Here is a 19,589-nt window from a genome sequence, read left to right as displayed (position 1 = left end):
CTAGTTCGAGTGGAGATACAGGTGTTAGGAAAGGAGTCAAGTCTGAGTGACCAAAGCAGGTGTCAGTGGATAAATTAATAATAATAATAATTGTAGTATAGTTTCTTTTAGGATTATCTGCATAAAGTATGTAGTATCTTGCAAGATCCCCTCTTCCTAACCTCAGGAAGCCACATAGAAGGCTACCTTGGCGTCTAGCAGAAAAAGAATGAGGATGGAAAAGAAAAAGAACTGTTGCTGAGAAGATTGGTCCTGACACAGATTTACACCCTAGACAAACATAGATTGTTGGCCAAGAAAACTCAGGCAGTGAATTTAGTTTCAGTTGTCCCAGGCTGGTACACTTACAGGTGCCTGGCAGAGAAGCTAATGCAAAGATTCTCTAGAGGAGGACGCATTTATCTTAGTTCTCAAAAAACATGCAGAAATATTTTCCATCCAAAGGAAAGTGAGTAATCACAAGATACAAGGAAAAATATGGCAGAAATGAGAACAAGCAGAAACAACAAAACTACTAAGACTCCAGTCACTGAAATAATCAGACATATATTATAAAATTATCATGCTCATCCCACCACAGGCTTAAAAAGATCTGCGGGGAACCCGAAACGTTAAGTCTACATAACAGATTTGAGGAAAACTAAATAAATTAATAGAATGTAAGATATAATTTTTTAATTCAATGGATACATTTGAGAATGGGAAAATGAGTCACATGAAAGACAAATCGCAGATCAGAATAAATTGTTCAAAATACAGTAGAAAGTGATAAAAATTTGGAAAATGGAGAAGAAAGAATAAAAGATGTAACAGATTTAATGAGATGATCTCATACACATATATTCAATAGTCTCAGAAGGAGAGAAAAGAAAAAACGGGGTTGTCAATGCAATATATGTATAAACAATACCCAATAATTTTTCAGGAATGATGAAAGATACATCCACAGATTCAAAAAGTTCCATGAAATCTAATAAGATAATTTTTAACATTATATTCTGACACATCAGAGTAAAACTGAAGAAAACAGAAGACAATAAGAAACTTAAAATTGCCAGGTTTGGGGGGAAGGAAGCCAACATAATCTTAAAGAAATGACATTAAAATTTCAGCTAACTTCTCAACAGCAATAATGGAAACTGTAAGATAGTGAAATGATACCAACAATGTTCTAGAGGAAAAAAGAATAAAAGTAATAATTGCTCAAAGATATTTTATGTTTAGTTTTAAATATTTTTCAAGAATAAGAATAAAAAATATATTCAGACAAACAAAATATATATTCAGAGATTTTTGTTGTTGACAGTAAGGAAAATTCAAAATATCTTACAGCAGGCAAATAATAAACAAGTCCAGAAAGGAGGCCTAAGAAGAAAGAAGAGTTAAAAAGCAATGAAAATGGTAAACAGGAAATAAAATAAAAGGGAACACTGATTACTTAAAATGGTAATAAACTTTAGTGGAGATAAATTATAAAACACATAAAGTAGAATACCAGATAAAGTTTGAGAAAAAATATTATACTTTTTAAAAAACAAACATACTTAGATTTACCTTTTGCTTTATTATTTTTTATTTTTCATGATTGTGGATACATAGTTGTACATATTTATGAGATATATGTGATATTTTGATACAAACATACAATATTTAATGATCAAATCAGGGTTAATTATAATATCCACCACCTCTAGTATTTATCATTTATTTGTGTTAGGAACATTGCAATATCACTCTTTTAGTAATTTTGAAATATACAATAAATTGTTGTTAAGTATAGTCACCCTATTACGCTCTTAAACACTAGATCTTATTCCTTCTATTTAACTGTATGTTGTCCCCATTAACCAACCTCTCTTCTTCCCCACCTCTTCAACCTTCCCAGCTTCTGGTAACCATCATTCTACTCTCTACCTTTATGAGATCAATTTATTTTAGAACACACATATGAGTGACAACAGCGGTATTTTTCTGTGCCTGAATTATTTTACTTAACATAACGTCTTCCTGTTCCACCAATGTTGTTGCAAGTGACAGGATTTGATTCTTTTATGATTTAATAATATTCCATTGTGTACATATATCACATTTTCTTTACCGATTTATCATGCATGGAAACTTAGATTGATTCCACATCTTGGCTATTGTGACTAATGCTACAATTAATATGAGAAAACAGATATCTCTTTAATTGTTTCTTTTTTTGAGGTAGGGTCTTGCTCTGTGGCCCAGGCTAAAATGCAGTGCTGCAGTCTTTGCTCACTGCAATCTCTACCTCCAGGTCTCAAGTAATCCCCCCACCTCAGCTTCCTGGGTAGCTGGGACTACAAGTGCACACCAACATGCCTGGCTGATTTATTTATTTATTTTATTTATTTATTTTTTTCAGACAGAGTCTCTGTCGCCCAGGCTGGAGTGCAGTGGCGCCATCTCGGCTCACTACAAGCTCCACCTCCTGGGTCAGTAGCTGGGACTACAGGCGCCTGCCACCACGCCCGGCTTATTTTTTGTATTTAGCTAACACGGGGTTTCACCGTGTTAGCTAGGATGGTCTCGATCTCCTGACCTCGTGATCCGCCCACCTCCGCCTCCCAAAGTGCTGGGATTACAGATGTGAGCCACCACGCCCAGCCACCTGGCTGATTTTTGTAATTTTTGTAGAGGCGGGTTTTGTCATGTTACCCAGACTGATCTCAAACTCCTGGGCTCAAGCAATCCACTCAACTGAGCCTCCCAAAATGCTGGGATAACGGGTGCCCAGCACGCCACCCTGCCCAGCCCAGATAGCTCTTTAATCTGCTAATTTCCCTTCTTTTGGACACATATCCAGCAGTGGGATTATGGGATGATATGACAATTCTATTTTTGGTTTTCTGAGGAACCTCCATCCTGTTTTCCATAATGGTTATGCTAATTTACATTCCCACCAACCGTGTAGGAGCATTCCTCTTTCTCCATATCCTCACCAGCATCCATTACTGTCTTTCTAATAAACGCCAGTTTAGTTGGGGTGAGATAATATATCATTGTGGGTTTAGTTTACATTTCTCTGATGATTAGTGATTTTGAGAATTTTTTCATATATCTGTTGGCCATTTGTATGTCTTTTTTTTTTTTTTTTTTTTTTTTTTTTTTGAGACAGAGTCTTGCTCTGTAGCCCAGGCTGGAGTGCAGTGGTGCGATCTCGGCTCACTGCAAGCTCCGCCTCCCGGGTTCACACCATTCTCCTGCCTCAGCCTCCCAAGTAGCCGGAACTACAGGCGCCGGCCACCACGCCCGGCTAATTTTTTGTATTTTTAGTAGAGATGGGGTTTCACCGTGTTCGCCAGGATGGTCTCCATTTCCTGACCTCATGATCCGCCGGCCTCGGCCTCTCACAGTGCTGGGATTACAGGCATGTGCCACCGCGCCCAGCTTGTATGTCTTTTTTTGAGAAATGTCTACTCAGATCTGTTGCCCATATTTCAATTAGATGATTTGGGATATTGTTATTAGGGTGCTTGAGTTCTTTATATATTCTGGTTAATAGTCCCTTGTCAGTCAAATGTTTAGAATATTCCTTTTAAGTCAATACGGAGACAAAAATATTCAGAATTAATAAGGAAATTTAGCAATATTTGTGTGTGTAAAATCAATATATAAAAATTTACTTCTTTTTCTGGTAAAAAAAAAAGTTAGAAAATACAAATTTTAGAAATCTATATATGCATATAATCTATAAATGGCATCAAAAATACTAAATACATAGAAATAAATCTAACAATGCCTCTGTGAACGATACTGCTATGAGAATGATGGACAATACCCATATGAAAAAAGAAGTAAAACTGTATTAAGAAAATTTTATAAATAACTAATAAATGAAGAGATATACCATGTTTATAAATTAGAATATAGTTATGATAAAGATGTTTTCTCCCCAAATTGATCTATAGATTCTGAAAAATCCAATTAAAAACTCCCTGCAATATTTTGAAAAGAAAAATTATGACAAGCTGGTTTCAAAATTAATGTGCAAGATACCACTGAAGAAAAACAAGTTTGGAAAAATCTATCATATTGACTATTAAATGTTATTACCAAACCATAGTAATTAAGGCAGTGTGATGTTGGTGTGGAATTAGACAAATGGGCCAGTAAAGCAGAATATAGAGCAGTTAAGCATATCAATTACATGTGAACGCATGAGTTATACAATAATTGTACTACAGAAATAGTGGAGAAAGGATTTTTTCCTTTTGTGGTATTGATGAATTGACTATGCACATTTTAAAAAGAAAATCAGACTTGTGTTTAATATTATTTATAAAAATTTCCACATAGATTACAGACATGAAAGAGAAAAAAATAAGGTTTTTAGAAAATAATATACAAGACTATCTACATGATCTTTGTGGTTGGGAAAGATTTTTTTAACCAAAATACAGGAAAAAAAAAAGGCTAATCCTAAAAGATTGAGATATCTGACTTTATAAAAATTACTATGTTCTAGTCACTAAATTTTATATACATATCCTCTGACCCAGCAATTCCACTCATAAGTCTGTACATTAAGATGTCTGTGTGTGTGTGTGTGTGTGTGTGTGTGTGTATTTTTTTTCAGATACTTTTGGAGACTCATAGAAAGCATCAAGTAAATTTTTTAAAATAATAAATCAAAAATTATACTTAGCTGGGCACAATGGCTCACATCTATAACCCAGAATTTTTGGAGGCTGAGGGGTGAGGACCATTTGAGGTCAGGAGTTTGAAACTAGCCTCAGCAATGAAGCAAATTGCCCATACGGGAATGTATGAAACATTGTTCATAATAACCATGAACTGAAAATAATTGAAATGTCCAAAATTAACAGAATTAATGGATAATTTTCAGTATGTTAATAAAATGCAACAGTGAAATGAAAAACAAACAATAAAAATGACATAGCTACACTCAACAACATTAATGAATCTTAAAAACATAATAACTATAACAATTTTTAAGACTTCCATGTAAGTAAAGGCACAACTAAAACAAAGTTAAAGGATAAGGCATACCTTGGGAGAATTCACAATAAATATTTAATAATACCAACATATTAATAAGAATAAGACAACACATAGAAGTAATTCTAACAGCAACAAACATAAAAAGATAGTCACATAGTTATTAGGGAATCTTAGAAAATTCGTTATAAGTGTCACTTTTGACCTATTATACTGTCAAAAATTAAGAAATCTAAGACAATACCCATATAAAAATAAAAACACTAAAACTGTATTGAGAAAATTTTTATAAATAAATAAATGAAGAGATATGCCATGTTTCTAAATTATAATATGGTTATGATAAAGATGTTAAGTCTCCCCAAACTCATCTGTTAGGTGTTGGTGAAGACAAGGGGAAGTGATCCTCTCATACTCTTATAGACTGGGGAAGGAAATATGTGTCTCTGTGTGTGTGTGTATGTATTTTTTTTTTCAGATGCTTTTGGAGACCCATAGAAAGCATCAAGTAAATTTTTTAAAATAATAAATCAAAAATTATACTTAGCTGGGCACAATGGCTCACATCTATAACCCAGAATTTTTGGAGGCTGAGGGGTGAGGACCATTTGAGGTCAGGAGTTTGAAACTAGCCTCAGCAACGAAGCAAATTCCATCTCTACAAAAAAAACTTTTTTCTTTATCCAGGTATGGTTACATGTGCCTGTGATTCTAGCTACTCCAGAAGCTGAAGCAGGAGGCTCTCCTGAGCCCAGGAATTCGAGGTTGCAGTGAGCTACGATTGTGCCACTGCACTCCAGCCTGGGACATAGAGTAAGACCCTGTCTGTAAAAGTAAAAATGTAAAAAAAAGAAACACTTGCACACATACACAAGGAGAAATATGCAATGATTTTCACTATGGCATTGATTTTGTTGTCAAAAATTTGGAAAATAATAAATAAGGAAAATTTATTATATTAGAATTTCTCAGCCATTAAAATGGAGAAAATACATAATTATCCATATGGATTAAAGTTAAAATGCAGCATTTTTTAAAAAACTAAGTCACAGAAAAATGTATTAGGTAGAATTACATTAATAAATGTGAAAAATACAATTTCATATTCATGTATATTAAAGTAGAAAAATGAACTGGAATGATACATGCCACAATTACTATAGTCGAAAGCACATAGGGTTAAACAGCTGAAACTGTAGTTCTTGAAGTGTTCTTTATTCAAGAAAAATATTTGAAACAAATGTAACAATATGTGTCTCGGGCTACTGGGGCTTCTATAACAAAACAGTGTAAACTGGGTGACTTAAACATTTTATTTCTTCATGTTCCAGAAGCTGGGAAATCCAAGATAGGGTGCCAGCATGGGCTGGTATTGGTGAGGGCTGTGTTCTTGGCTTGCAGACAGCTGCCTTCTTGCTGCATCCTCACACAGAGGAGAGAGTAAGTGCTGGTAGCTCTTCCTTTTCTTGTAAAGACACTAATCCCATCATGAGAACTCCACCATCATGACCTCATCTATGCCCAACTACCTCCCAAAGGCCACACTTCCTAATACCATCAAACTGCGTTACAATTTCACTTTGTTAACTCCAGGGCTTTTCAAATTTGTTTAAATGAAGAACCTAAACCCCTCCTTTTTAGCATAATATCTATTACGATCTGGTTTGCCATGAGATCACACTCTCTTCTTTGTGAATTACAGCGGCCATAATACACATTGAGGTTGGGACTTCAACATATGAATTGTGTGGGGACACAAACATTCAGCCCATAACAATATGCCAACATCTTAAATTCTATGGCATGTATGCCATTATACATTTCTAAGTTTTCAGCAATTTCTTAAAACTTAAAAATCACATACAATTTTTAAGAAATTTTGATCTATTAACAACACATTTTGATCTAGCAAGTTATTTTTCCTAATAAAAATTTGGACATTGAACAGAAATTAATAATACTTAAAACGTGTTCCATGAGTTCATTCTGATGAAGCAGGTTGTATAGGTAGTGGTGGCAAGGCTAGCTTTGTCTCTGTATTAGTCCATTCTCACACTGCTACAGAGATACCACTTGAGACTGGGTAATTTATAAACAAAAGAGGTTTAATTGACTCACAGTTCCGCATGGCTGGGGAGGCCTCAGGAGATTTACAATCATGGCAAAAGGGGAAGGGGAAGCAAGGCATCTCTTACATGGTGGCAGGAGAGAGTGCGAAGGAGGAAGCACCAGACACTTACCAAACAACCAGATTGCATGAGGACTCACTTACTATCATGAGAGCAGCCAAGGGGAAATCCATCCCTGTGATCCAATCACCTCCCACCAGGTCCCTCATTTGACACATGGGGATTATAATTCAAGATGATATTCGAATGGGGACACAGAGCCAAACTGTATCAGTCCCCCTAATGCGGACTTATACTACACATGAGCATATTTTAAAACTGAGCCAGGCACAGTGGCTCATGCCTGTAATTCCAACATTTTGGGAGGAAAAGGAGTGCCGATCACTTGAGGCCAGGAGTTCAAGACCAGACTGGGCAACAAAGCATGACCCCATCTCCACAAAAAAAAAAAAAAAAAAAATTAAAATTAGCCAGCCATACTGGCATGTGCCCATGGTGCCAGTTGCTCAGGAGGCTGAGGCAGGAGGATCACTTGAGCCCAGGATTATAGTAAGCTATAGGTTATAATAAGGTTATAGTAAGCTATAATCACGCCACTGCATTCCAGCCTGGGTGACCCTGTCTCTAAAAATAAATAAATAAATAAATAAACAAATAAAAAGGCTGAGAACTTTTGGAGTAAAGAAAACAGTTGTGCTTTGTTAAATCCAGGGCTTTTGAAATTTGTTTACATGAAGAATCTAACCTGCTCCTTTCTAGCATAGTATCTATTACTATCTGGTAGGCTGAAAAAGATTATACTCCATTCTTGGTGAATTGTGGTATCCATAATACACATTTGATATAATCAGTTTAATCATTGTATACTAATTTCTGTTTCAATTTTTTCTTATAAACATTTCTATTGTATTCTACTATTCAGATATATTTAATTGACTTGATCATTCCATTATAAAGCATTTGCTATTTTCAATTTTTAAATTAATTAAAACTACTCTGAACATTTTAATACAAATTATTTTTCCGCTGTTTATCTATATCCTATTAGTAACAGAACGATCTAGTCACGGTTTGTATATTTAGGTTCTGTTGCTTTTTATTTGTAGCATCCTTCACCATTTAGACGCACTGACCAGTTTTACATATTTCTTCAGCATATTATGTTTATATGACTAATAGCAAAACCATTCAGTTTTTTAATGATACACTTTGAATTTTATTTTCTTCTCTGTAGGATTCTAGGTGGATAACAACTTTTCCTGCCACTTTTTTTACAGTATGGATCACTATGGTATTGGGACAAGGATACCACAGAAAACAACTAGAAAAAGTACATTATTTGTGACTGTAAAGTCTTTGTGACAGTTCTTTCAAATTGCTCTTGCACTCGTTGTAGAAACTTTATCCCAAGGAAATAATTTGAAATATTTCAAAATAGAAAAACATTCTATGTTGTCTAAATTTGAAATATCAAAGATCTTAGACCTAAATAGAATGCTTCATGATACAGGAGTTATCAAATATTTTCTCATGAAATCTATGCATTATTATGACAAATTAAGAAAACATATGAGTATAGATAATTATTTCAAACAAAAAGTATAGAATTCAAAATTTTAGAAAGCATATAATTGTAATAAACAAGGCTATTAAAAAACAATAAACTTTAAAATTTTAATCTTTGGTTAGAGAACTATGGGTGAATTTTTATTTTTCACAGTTTTCCATATTTTCTAAATTCTCTATAATACATATGGGTCCTATAATTATTTTCTAGCTTACCTTGATTTATGACTCCTTTCTCCACTTAAACGTTGAAAATTTAATTTCCAGAGCTCTTCATGATAAGGGGAAGATATGCCTCCATATGTATTAATCATAGGTGATTTGTTAACAGGCATATTCACCAATCATAAATTCTAAAAGGAATATTAAATGTATGTTAGCATACAAATGTACTCATAGTAGCAAATAATATGTTATGCAAATTCATTATTTTTGGAAAAGAATAGCAAGAACTAAAGTTAGGCTTAAGAATAATTCTATACTAAGGAAGAATTTAAATAAATAAGTAAACTATAAGGATATTATGGAAATAAGGACAAAAAGTTACTATTACAAGTGTATCCATCTATATATCTAGTCTTTATTATGCTTTAGCAGTTTCATCAGCAAAATCATTGAAAGAGCAGCATGGCACGGTAGCTAAGAGAATAGGCTATACAACCAGACTAAGTGCTCTGTGCTGCAGTTTCCTCACTTGTAAAATGAGAATAGTATTTCCTCATAGAGTTCCTGTGAGAAATAAATAGTTCAATACATGTAAATTGCTTAGAATGAGCCTAGTATATAGGAAACTTTATGTAATCACTTGTGATCATATCACTGTTGTCTGTTCTTTAAAGTTTCTTGTAAACTCCTTTTCATGTCTGCTGTCTTTTTGTCATTTAGATAGTTAGTGCTTTCTCTGCTTGTTTTTTACACCCAGAAATTTTTTCCTTTTGATTCATATCTGAGTATATTCTATGAGTGCATAACCAAAACTAAGACATCCTATTTGTGTTTAGTGGAGTTTTAGTCAGCAAAATGAAGTAATGAAATGGGTAGTCATATCTATACTGCATTTTTTGTCTTTCATTTTTTAAATAGCTACATTTAAAAATTGATCATTAGATCAGTCAAAGTTTTGGTAGGAAATGCAGCGCACACTCAAATAGGGTACCTGAATGAAGGAATTCTTTCCAAAGACATGGGCAGAGCTATGAAACAAGATGGTTGTGTTCTCAGGGACAGAACAAAATAAACTGTTATCACTCTTAGGGCTGAAGAGAAAGATAGACCAAGACAGAATAACTATTGAGGAGATGTGCTTAATAAAAAGCTTTGGCCTTTAAGAGAGAAATGCAGTCAAACTGTGGTTGCCCTCTAAGAGGGAGCCTGGAGGATAGAAACTCCAATCTCAGTCTCCTTACATGCTCCACTTTAGTCATCTGCCTGTGCTACCCATTTGCCAAACCAAACTAGAAGCCAGAAAGTACAGGGGCGAAGTGAAGAAGAATGGGAAGCAGATCTGAGCGGCAATGGGAAAATATCCAGCAAAAGATGGGTCATAGACACAAAATGTCATTGTCTATTGCTATTGGTATATAGCAAGATCTGCTTCTAATAATCCATATTCATCAGAATATAAAACAAATGGGTTTTTTTTAAGTCAGCAGCTGTGCTGAGCTATATACACGAGTGCCATCCAGACTGGGTCTAACTAATGTAAAACAAAAGTTATTCCCAAGCAGGATTAATATTTTCAGACATTTATTTTTCTTTAACAGCTAACAAAATCACACTGGGCATTTCTACCTTAAAATGCACTCAGGAAAATAACAAATTCATATTATCAATAAAAATGCATCATAAGGTACAGCTAAGCACATGCAGCCTAAAAGAACAATACTCAATAAGTAGGAATTGCAAAGGGAGATAATTTGATAAATCTAGTAACAAATTTTGCAAATTTGACAAGTGCTTATTGTGAATTATAAAAAATTATGAAGGTAAGGTGTTTAACTAAAGATAAATTATAAAAAATTATGAAGGTAAGACGTTTCTTTTAAGGAAAAGAAAACCTCTTCAAAAGAAGACCAAAAGAAACTCATGAGGCTATAAAAGCAAGCCCACCAAAGACTTCATGACTAAAACATCAAAAGCTATGAACAGATACTTCTCAAAAGAAGACATATATGAGGCCAACAAACATATGAAAAAAAGCTCATCATCGCGGTCATTAGAGAAATGCAAATCAAAACCCCAATGAGATACCATCTCATGCCAGTTAGAATGGTGATCATTAAAAAGTCAGGAAACAACAGATGCTGGAGAGGATGTGGAGAAATAAGAATGCTTTTACACTGTTGGTGGAAGTGTAAATTAGCTCAACCATTGTGGAAGACAGTGTGGCGATTCCTCAAGGATTTAGAACCAGAAATACCATTAGACCCAGCCATCCCATTACTGAGTATATACCCAAAGGATTATAAATCATTCTACTAAAAAGACACATGCACATGTATGTTTATTGTAGCACTATTTACAATAGCAAAGACTTGGAACCGACCCAAACGCCTATCAATGATAGATTGGATAAAGAAAATGTGACACATATACACCATGGAATACCATGCAGACATAGAAAGGATGAGTTCATGTCCTTTGCAGGGACATGAATGAAGCTGGAAACCATCATTCTCAGCAAACTAACACAGGAACAGAACCAAACACCGCATGTTCTCACTCATAAATGGGAGTTGAACACTGAGAACACATGGATACAGGGAGGGGAACATCACACACCAAGGTCAGTCATGGGGTGGGGGGCAAGGGGGAGATAGCATTAGGAGAAATACCTAATGTAGACGATGGGTTGATGGGTGCAGCAAATCACCATGGCATGTATATACCTATGTTAACAAACCTGCATGTTCTGCACATGTATCCCAAAACTTAAAGTATAATAAAAACACAAAACATTGCATATATCAGAAATATCTAGAAATATAAATTTGTGTTAGACACACTGTTAGATAAATTAAAGAGTTTAATGCCAAATGAATGGAAAAGAAAAAAATACACGCCATCAAGAAAGAAAAAAAGAAATTGAAGGGAAATTGAAGGCTAAAACTGGTTTTCATGTACATTATGTTAGGCAAATTGATCTGTAGGTTTTGGCTATTTCCTGAGATATTTCACAGAGTTGGTTATAATTAATCACATTTTTTGATTTTCAAGAAGTTAGAAACTATTTCATATATTATCTTTTAATCACTGAACTTATTGTCCAACGATTCCTCACATCTGCTGCTAATAGTGGTAGATATTTGCACTTTCTGCTCAACATGTAAGTTCCACAATGCCCTGTTAAAGAAACTTCTCCAGTGGGATGGGATAAAAACATCAAAAATGTAAGTTTCTAAATGCTTACTCTAAATTTCTGGCTTATTTTAGCAGTACTGGTAAAAGTATTTAACCAACACAAGTTTGTAAACCACTATTTGAGTAGTGTTGTGATATACAAGAGAGACAATTTGTGCCCTCTAATATATTTTATTACTTAGGATTGCTTTTGATTAAGAGTAATGGGAAAAAATAGCCAAACAACTTCAAATTTCCAAAAAGAAAAAAAATTAATGCCTCCAGAAATATTTTGCATAGAGATGTTGGAATTAAATCCTCAGTAAAGTAAATAAACAAATAAAAAGTTTCAAAATAACCCCCCCCTCTAAAAATAAAAATAGAGAATCTGAAATTGTCATCAACTTTCAGGAAAATATTAGTTCTTTTCTAAAGATATTCTTCATCAAATTCCCAGTACATCCCAAAGCTTGGAGCTATCAACAAAAGAATTTAGTATTATTGCTATTATTATTGTTATTGCATGTACAACAGGGCCACATTGCATTGTGCATTATTTTAAGATTTGTTTTCCAACTCCAACACAAACTACAAAATATCTGAGAAAATGTAAGCATTTAATTTTTACATGTTATTTTGCAATTATTCTAATTTACATCAAGTCTGTTTTTTAACCCACTTTTAACATAATTAGCTAAACCAGCAAAGTAAAAAATCGTCATTTTATTCTAATTTGATGATGACAAAATAAACTTTACTAGACCTTTCTTGGTCAAGAAAAAACAATAGTCAAGAAGCAGGAATGTGAAAAGGAGTTAATTTGAGAAATGTAGTAATAAATGTAAATTTGACAAGTATTTACTGTGAATCACATAAAATTATGAAGGTAAAAATGTTTAACTTGCATGAATGTGAAAAAGTAATGAAGCAAATAATAATGATGTTATTCCAAAGAAATAAGAAACCAAGAATTTCTACTAGTCTTTTATGTATTGAGTTTGAGTTTTGAGGTGCTAAAACCAAAGTATGTTATTTCTGAATATGTATGTCTAATGAAGCAACAAACATCACCTTTTAAATGCCATTTATGTAAACCATAAAGAAGTTCAAACTAAAAAATGCTTGAAAGTATTACAAGAACCTGAAAAGTATCAATATTTCATCTATTGGCTGTAGCCAACAGCACTTTGTATTGCTAAGACTAAAAAAGTATAGTTAATTGACAAACAAGAGTCACAGACTGCATCAGAGATTTCCAATGAATCTTTGCCATGTATTCAGCACTGGTCGACCACATAGTGCAATGTACTCAGCACTGGTTGACAATATGGAGACAAACTTAGAGAACAAATAAATCTAGTAAACTATTTTTCATTGCAACTTAAGAAATGCACAGACGTTGCAAACTTCAGCAATTGCTTTACCACAAGTGCAATTTGGACATATTAGTGACATAAAGGTAGAACTGTTGGATTAGCACCATTATTTACAAGTATAATTAGCTCTGAATGGAATAAAACTAGAAAAGCTTGCATTTGTTATTATTATTTTATTTATGTATTTATTTTGAGACAGAGTCTTACTCTGTCACCCAGGCTGAATGGAGTGTAGTGGTGCCATCTCAGCTCACTGTAACCTCCACCTCACAGGTTCAAGTGATTCTCTGCCTCAGCCTCCCAGGTAGCTGGGATTACAGGCGAATGCCACTATGCCCAGTTAGTTTTTGTATTTTTAGTAGAGACGGGGTTTCACTATGTTGGGCAGGCTGGTCTTGACCTCCTGACCTCTAGTGATCTGCCTGCCTCAGCCTCCCAAAGAGCTGGGATTACAGGCCTGAGCCACCGTGCCTGGCCTTAAAAATTCTTACAAGTAAGCTTTGTGTAGGACCACTGCAATGGAATGTAATCACTTGAAGTAGTTATTCAAATGGAGGAGTTTACAATAGAAACCTTCTAAAAGCTGGGAAATACTGACTCCAGCCAAATAACGAAAATGACGAAATTAAAACAGAAGAAAAACAGGGACTTCATTTCTACAACTGCATGGAGCTGTATTCTGCCAACCACCTGGATGATCTTAGAAGTACATTCTTTACCAGAGCCTCCAGGTAACAGACTGGCTCAGCTGGCCCCTTTTCCCCATCCCCAGCATAACTGAGCAAATGTTAGTGACAAATAAGAATTGTATATATTTATGTTGTATAATGTGATGTTTTCATATATGCATACATTGTGAAATGATTACCACAATCAGGCTAATTAATATCTCCATTACTTCACAGTTATCTTTTTGTGTGTGTAGTGAGAATATTTAAGGTCAACCCTCTGAGCCACTTTCAAGTATGTATTAACTATAGTCACCATGCTGTACAACAGATCTCCAGAATGTATTGATTCTAACTGAAACTTGTTACCCTTTGACCAACATACCCCATTTCTACCTCCCACTCCTAGCTGTTGGCAACCATCATTCTACTCTCCGCTTCTATGAGTTTGATAGTTTTAGATTCTATATATAAGTGAAAACATGGCATATTTGTCTTTCCATGTTGGGCTTATTTCACTTAGCATAACGTCCTCCAAGTTCATCCATGTCATCTCAAATGACAGAATTTCCTTCTTTTTAAAGGCTAAAAAGTATATGTATATATACCACATTTTTGTTATGCATTCATCCATCAATGGACACTTAGGTTAATTTTATATCTTGGCTATTGTGAATAGTGCTGCAATGAACATGAGAGGGCAGATATCTCTTTGACACGCTGATTTCATTTCCACTGAATATATGCCTAGTAGTGGGATGGTTGGTTCCTATGGTAGTTCTATTTTCAATTTTTTTTAGGAACTTCTACAATGGTTATACTAATTTACATTGACATCAGTAGCGTACAGGGTTCCCTTTTCTTCACATCGTTACCAACACTTGTTAGTGTCATCTTTTTTTTTTTTAAGACAGGGTCTCACTCTGTCACCCAGGCTGGAGTGCACTGGCCGCGATCTTGGGGCTCACTGCAATCTGCAACTTCCTCCTCCTGGGCTTAAGCAATCCTCCCGCTTTGGCAGCTCAAGTAGCTGGGACTACAGGTGTGAGCCACCACACCCATCTAATGTATGTATGTATGTATGCAAGTAGGTATGTATGTATGTATGTATGTATGCATTTATTTGTTTTGTAGAAATGGGGTTTCACTATGTTGCCCAGGCTGGTCTCAAATGCCTGAGCTCAAGAGATCCACCCACTGCAGCCTCCCAAAGAGCTAGGATTATGGGAGTAAGCCACCACGCTGGACGCTTCATCTTTTTTTTTTTTTTTTTTTAAATAGACGGAGTTTCGCTCTGTCACCCAGGCTGGAGTGCAGTGGAGTGATCTTGGCTCACTGCAACCTCCACCTCCCGGGTTCAAGCGATTCTTCTGCCTCAGTCTCCTGAGTAGCTGGAATTACAGGCGCCTGCCACCATACCAGGCTAATATTTTGTATCTTTTAGTAGAGATAAGGTTTCACCATGTTGGTCAGGCTGGTCTTGAACTCCTGAACTCAGGTGATCTGCCTGCCTCAGCCTCCCAAAATGCTGGGATTACAGGTGTGAGCCACTGCACCCGGCCTCATTTCTTGTGTAACAGCCATTCTAACAGATATAAGGTGATATCTCATTGTAGTCTCAATTTGCATTTATCTGATGACTAGTGATGCAGAGCATCTTTTCTTATATCCTATTGACCATTTGTATGTCTTCTTTTGAGAAATGTCTATCCAGGTTCTATGTTCATTTTTTTTAATTGTCAATTTGCATTTATCTGCATGACTAGTGATGCAGAGCCATCTTTTCGTATATCCTATTGACCATTTGTATGTCGTCTTTTGAGAAATGTCTATCCAGGTTCTATGTTCATTTTTTTTAATTGTCTGTTCTTTTTTCTATTGAGTTGTTTGAGTCCCTTAAATATATTGGATATTAACCTTTTTTTGGCTGTGTGGTATGCAAATATTGTTTTCCATCTGCTATCTTGGTTTCAATTTGTGAGACATCAAGCAGAGAACCCAGCTGAATCTACCTGGATTTGTGACCAAAAGAAATGTGAGATAGTAAATGAATATTATTTTAAACCTTTTAAGTTGTAATTTGTTTTGGTTACAATAGAAAACTAAAACAAGATACCCCGTAATTTAGCAATTATCATTGAAGTGGGTGATAATCTTTTTACTGCAGTCTGTAAAAAGTTATCACTAAGCATCGTATTATTTGATGGAATGTTTAGATTTTATTTTCTAAAGAAGATTCACACATAAGGAGTTCATGAATCCAGAATTCATTTCTTTCTTTAAAACATAATTTGTTTGGGTATTGTGTAATAGGAGAACTTATAGGAACTGGCTGCTGGTAAAAAGTTTGACATTAAATTTTGAAAATACAGCGTAACTTTGTAGGCAAAAAATTTAACATTCTTAAATTGATGAAATTTGAAAAAAATTTCTTCGATTCCCATCTTACTTAGGTGAGACTCATTTTTCTACTATGAATATTATTCAAACAAAATACAGAAACAGTGGAGAGTTACATTAGTTCATGCAAAGAATAGTACTGAAATTCAATCTAAATTGGATAAAATTAAGAAGCATCAGAAAGATCACTGGTCACAATAAAAATTTTGATATTGATATACCTAATGTGTGTTCCCTAAGTGCACATGGGTTGTTTTCTTGTTTGTTTAAAGACTTTATTTATTTATTTAGAGATGGAGTGTCGTTCTGACACCCAGGCTGGAGTGTGATGGTGCAGTCTTGGTCCACTGCAACCTCCACCGCCCAGGTTCAAGCAATTCTCCTGCCTGAGCCACCTGAGTATCTGGGATTACAGGCACCCACCACCACACCCAGCTAATTTTTGCATTTTAAGTAGAGATGGGGTTTCACTATGTTGCCCAGGATGGTCTTGAACTCCTGACCTCAGGTGATTCACCAGCCTCAGCCTCCCAAAACATTGGGATTACAGGCGTGAGCCACCATGCCCAGCCTGACTTTATGTTTTTTTTTTTTTTGAATTATTTTTTATTATTATACTTTAAGTTCTAGGGTACGTGTGCATAACGTGCAGGTTTGTTACATATGTATACTTGTGTCATGTTGCTGTGCTGCACCCATCAACTCGTCAGCACCCATCAACTCGTCATTTACATCAGGTATAACTCCCAATGCAATCCCTCCCCGCTCCCCCCTCCTCATGATAGGCCCTGGTGTGTGATGTTCCCCTTCCCGAGTCCAAGTGATCTCATTCTTCAGTTCCCACCTATGAGCGAGAACATGCGGTGTTTGGTTTTCTGTTCTTGTGATAGTTTGCTAAGAATGATGGTTTCCAGCTGCATCCATGTCCCTACAAAGGACACAAACTCATCCTTTTTGATGGCTGCATAGTATTCCATGGTGTATATGTGCCACATTTTCTTTTTTTTTTTTTTTCTTTTTTTTTTGAGACGGAGTCTCGCTCTGCCGCCCAGGCTGGAGTGCAGTGGCCGGATCTCAGCTCACTGCAAGCTCCGCCTCCCGGGTTCACGCCATTCTCCTGCCTCAGCCTCCCGAGTAGCTGGGACTACAGGCGCCGCCACCTCGCCTGGCTAGTTTTTTGTATTTTTTTAAAGTAGAGACGGGGTTTCACCGTGTCAGCCAGGATGGTCTCGATCTCCTGACCTCGTGATCCGCCCGTCTCGGCCTCCCAAAGTGCTGGGATTACAGGCTTGAGCCACCGCGCCCGGCCAATGTGCCACATTTTCTTAATCCAGTCTGTCACTGATGGACACTTGGGTTGATTCCAAGTCTTTGCTATTGTGAATAGTGCCGCAATAAACATACATGTGCATGTGTCTTTATAGCAGCATGATTTATAATCCTTTGGGTATATACCCAGTAATGGGATGGCTGGGTCATATGGTACATCTAGTTCTAGATCCTTGAGGAATCGCCATACTGTTTTCCATAATGGTTGAACTAGTTTACAATCCCACCAACAGTGTAAAAGTGTTCCTATTTCTCCACATCCTCTCCAGCACCTGTTGTTTCCTGACTTTTTACTGATTGCCATTCTAACTGGTGTGAGATGGTATCTCATTGTGGTTTTGATTTGCATTTCTCTGATGGCCAGTGATGATGAGCATATTTTCATGTGTCTGTTGGCTATATGAATGTCTTCTTTTGAGAAATGTCTGTTCATATCCTTTGCCCACTTTTTGATGGGGTTGTTTGTTTTTTTCTTGTAAATTTGTTTGAGTTCTTTGTAGGTTCTGGATATTAGCCCTTTGTCAGATGAGTAGATTGCAAAAATTTTCTCCCATTCTGTAGGTTGCCTGTTCACTCTGATGGTAGTTTCTTTTGCTGTGCAGAAGCTCTTTAGTTTAATGAGATCCCATTTGTCAATTTTGGCTTTTGCTGCCATTGCTTTTGGTGTTTTAGACATGAAGTCTTTGCCCATGCCTATGTCCTGAATGGTACTACCTAGGTTTTCCTCTAGGGTTTTTATGGTATTAGGTCTAACATTTAAGTCTCTAATCCATCTTGAATTAATTTTCGTATAAGGAGTAAGGAAAGGATCCAGTTTCAGCTTTCTACTTATGGCTAGCCAATTTTCCCAGCACCATTTATTAAATAGGGAATCCTTTCCCCATTTCTTGTTTCTCTCAGGTTTGTCAATGTTTTTTTTAGAGCAGTTTTAGAGCAAAATTGAAAGCACAGAAATTTCCCATATACCTCCTACTCCTATATATGCGCAGCCTGTCCTATTATCAACATCTGGACCAGAATGGTAGATGTGTTATAACTGATGAATCTACATCAACACATCATAATTACCCAAAGTTCATAGTTTCCATTAGGGTTCACTCTTGGTGTTGTATATTCTATGGGTTTGGACAAATGTAAAATGTCATGTATGCATTATACTATTGTTGTACAGAGTGTTTTTGATGCCTTAAAAATCCTTTATGCTCTGTCTATTCATCAGCCCCACCACCCCGATCCCCCACCACGCCTGGCAACTAGTTTTTTTACTGTCTATAGTTTTGTCTTTTCCAGAATGTCTTACAGTTCGAATTTAACACTATGTAGCCTTTTCAGATTGGCTTCTTTCATTTAGTGATATGCATTTAAGGTTCCTCCATGTCTTTTTATGACTTAATAGCACATTCATTTTTACTGTTAAATAATACTCTACTCTATTGATGTACCACTGTTTTCCATTTATCTACTGAAGGACATCTTAGTTGCTTTCAAGTTTTAAGAATTATAAAGCTGCTAAAACATTCATGTGCAGGTTTTTCTCTGGACTTAAGTTTTCAACTCCTCTTGGTAAGCAACAAGTAGCATGATTGCTGTATCTTATGGTAAGAGTATGTTTAGCTTTGTAAGAAACCACCAAATTGTCTTCCAAAGTGGCAGTACCATTTTTTATTCCCACCAGCATCAAATAAGAGCCCCTGTTGTTCCATGTCCTTGCCAGGATGTGATGGTGTCAGTGTTCTGACTTTTGGCCATTCTAATAGGGTGTGTGGTGTCTCATCATTGCTTTAATTTGCATTTAT

At 35.7% G+C, this 19,589-nt stretch overlaps 1 protein-coding gene and 1 long non-coding RNA gene across 8 annotated transcripts in view; one reads left to right on the top strand and one right to left on the bottom strand.

Annotated features, from left to right (window-relative positions):
- Nucleotides 1-6,428, top strand: part of LOC126956271 (uncharacterized) — a 40,847-nt gene extending 34,419 nt beyond the window's left edge. The window contains exon 3 of the long non-coding RNA XR_007726267.1: nucleotides 6,318-6,428. This is a non-coding gene — a long non-coding RNA (uncharacterized LOC126956271). The remainder of the gene's footprint in view (nucleotides 1-6,317) is intronic.
- TMEM232 (transmembrane protein 232) overlaps nucleotides 1-19,589 on the bottom strand; it is a 318,910-nt gene that overhangs the window by 244,989 nt on the left and 54,332 nt on the right. For all 7 annotated transcript variants that reach the window (XM_050793059.1, XM_050793058.1, XM_050793063.1 and 4 more), the window contains one exon: nucleotides 8,898-9,034. In XM_050793059.1, coding sequence (XP_050649016.1) covers nucleotides 8,898-9,016 — 119 coding nt within the window. In that variant the 5' untranslated portion in view covers nucleotides 9,017-9,034. The remainder of the gene's footprint in view (nucleotides 1-8,897; nucleotides 9,035-19,589) is intronic.

Source organism: Macaca thibetana, chromosome 6 (assembly GCF_024542745.1).
Source record: "Macaca thibetana thibetana isolate TM-01 chromosome 6, ASM2454274v1, whole genome shotgun sequence".
NCBI lineage: Eukaryota > Metazoa > Chordata > Mammalia > Primates > Cercopithecidae > Macaca > Macaca thibetana.
The sequence above is the reverse complement of the archived record's forward strand: the minus strand, read 5'-3'. Positions and strand labels throughout refer to the sequence as shown.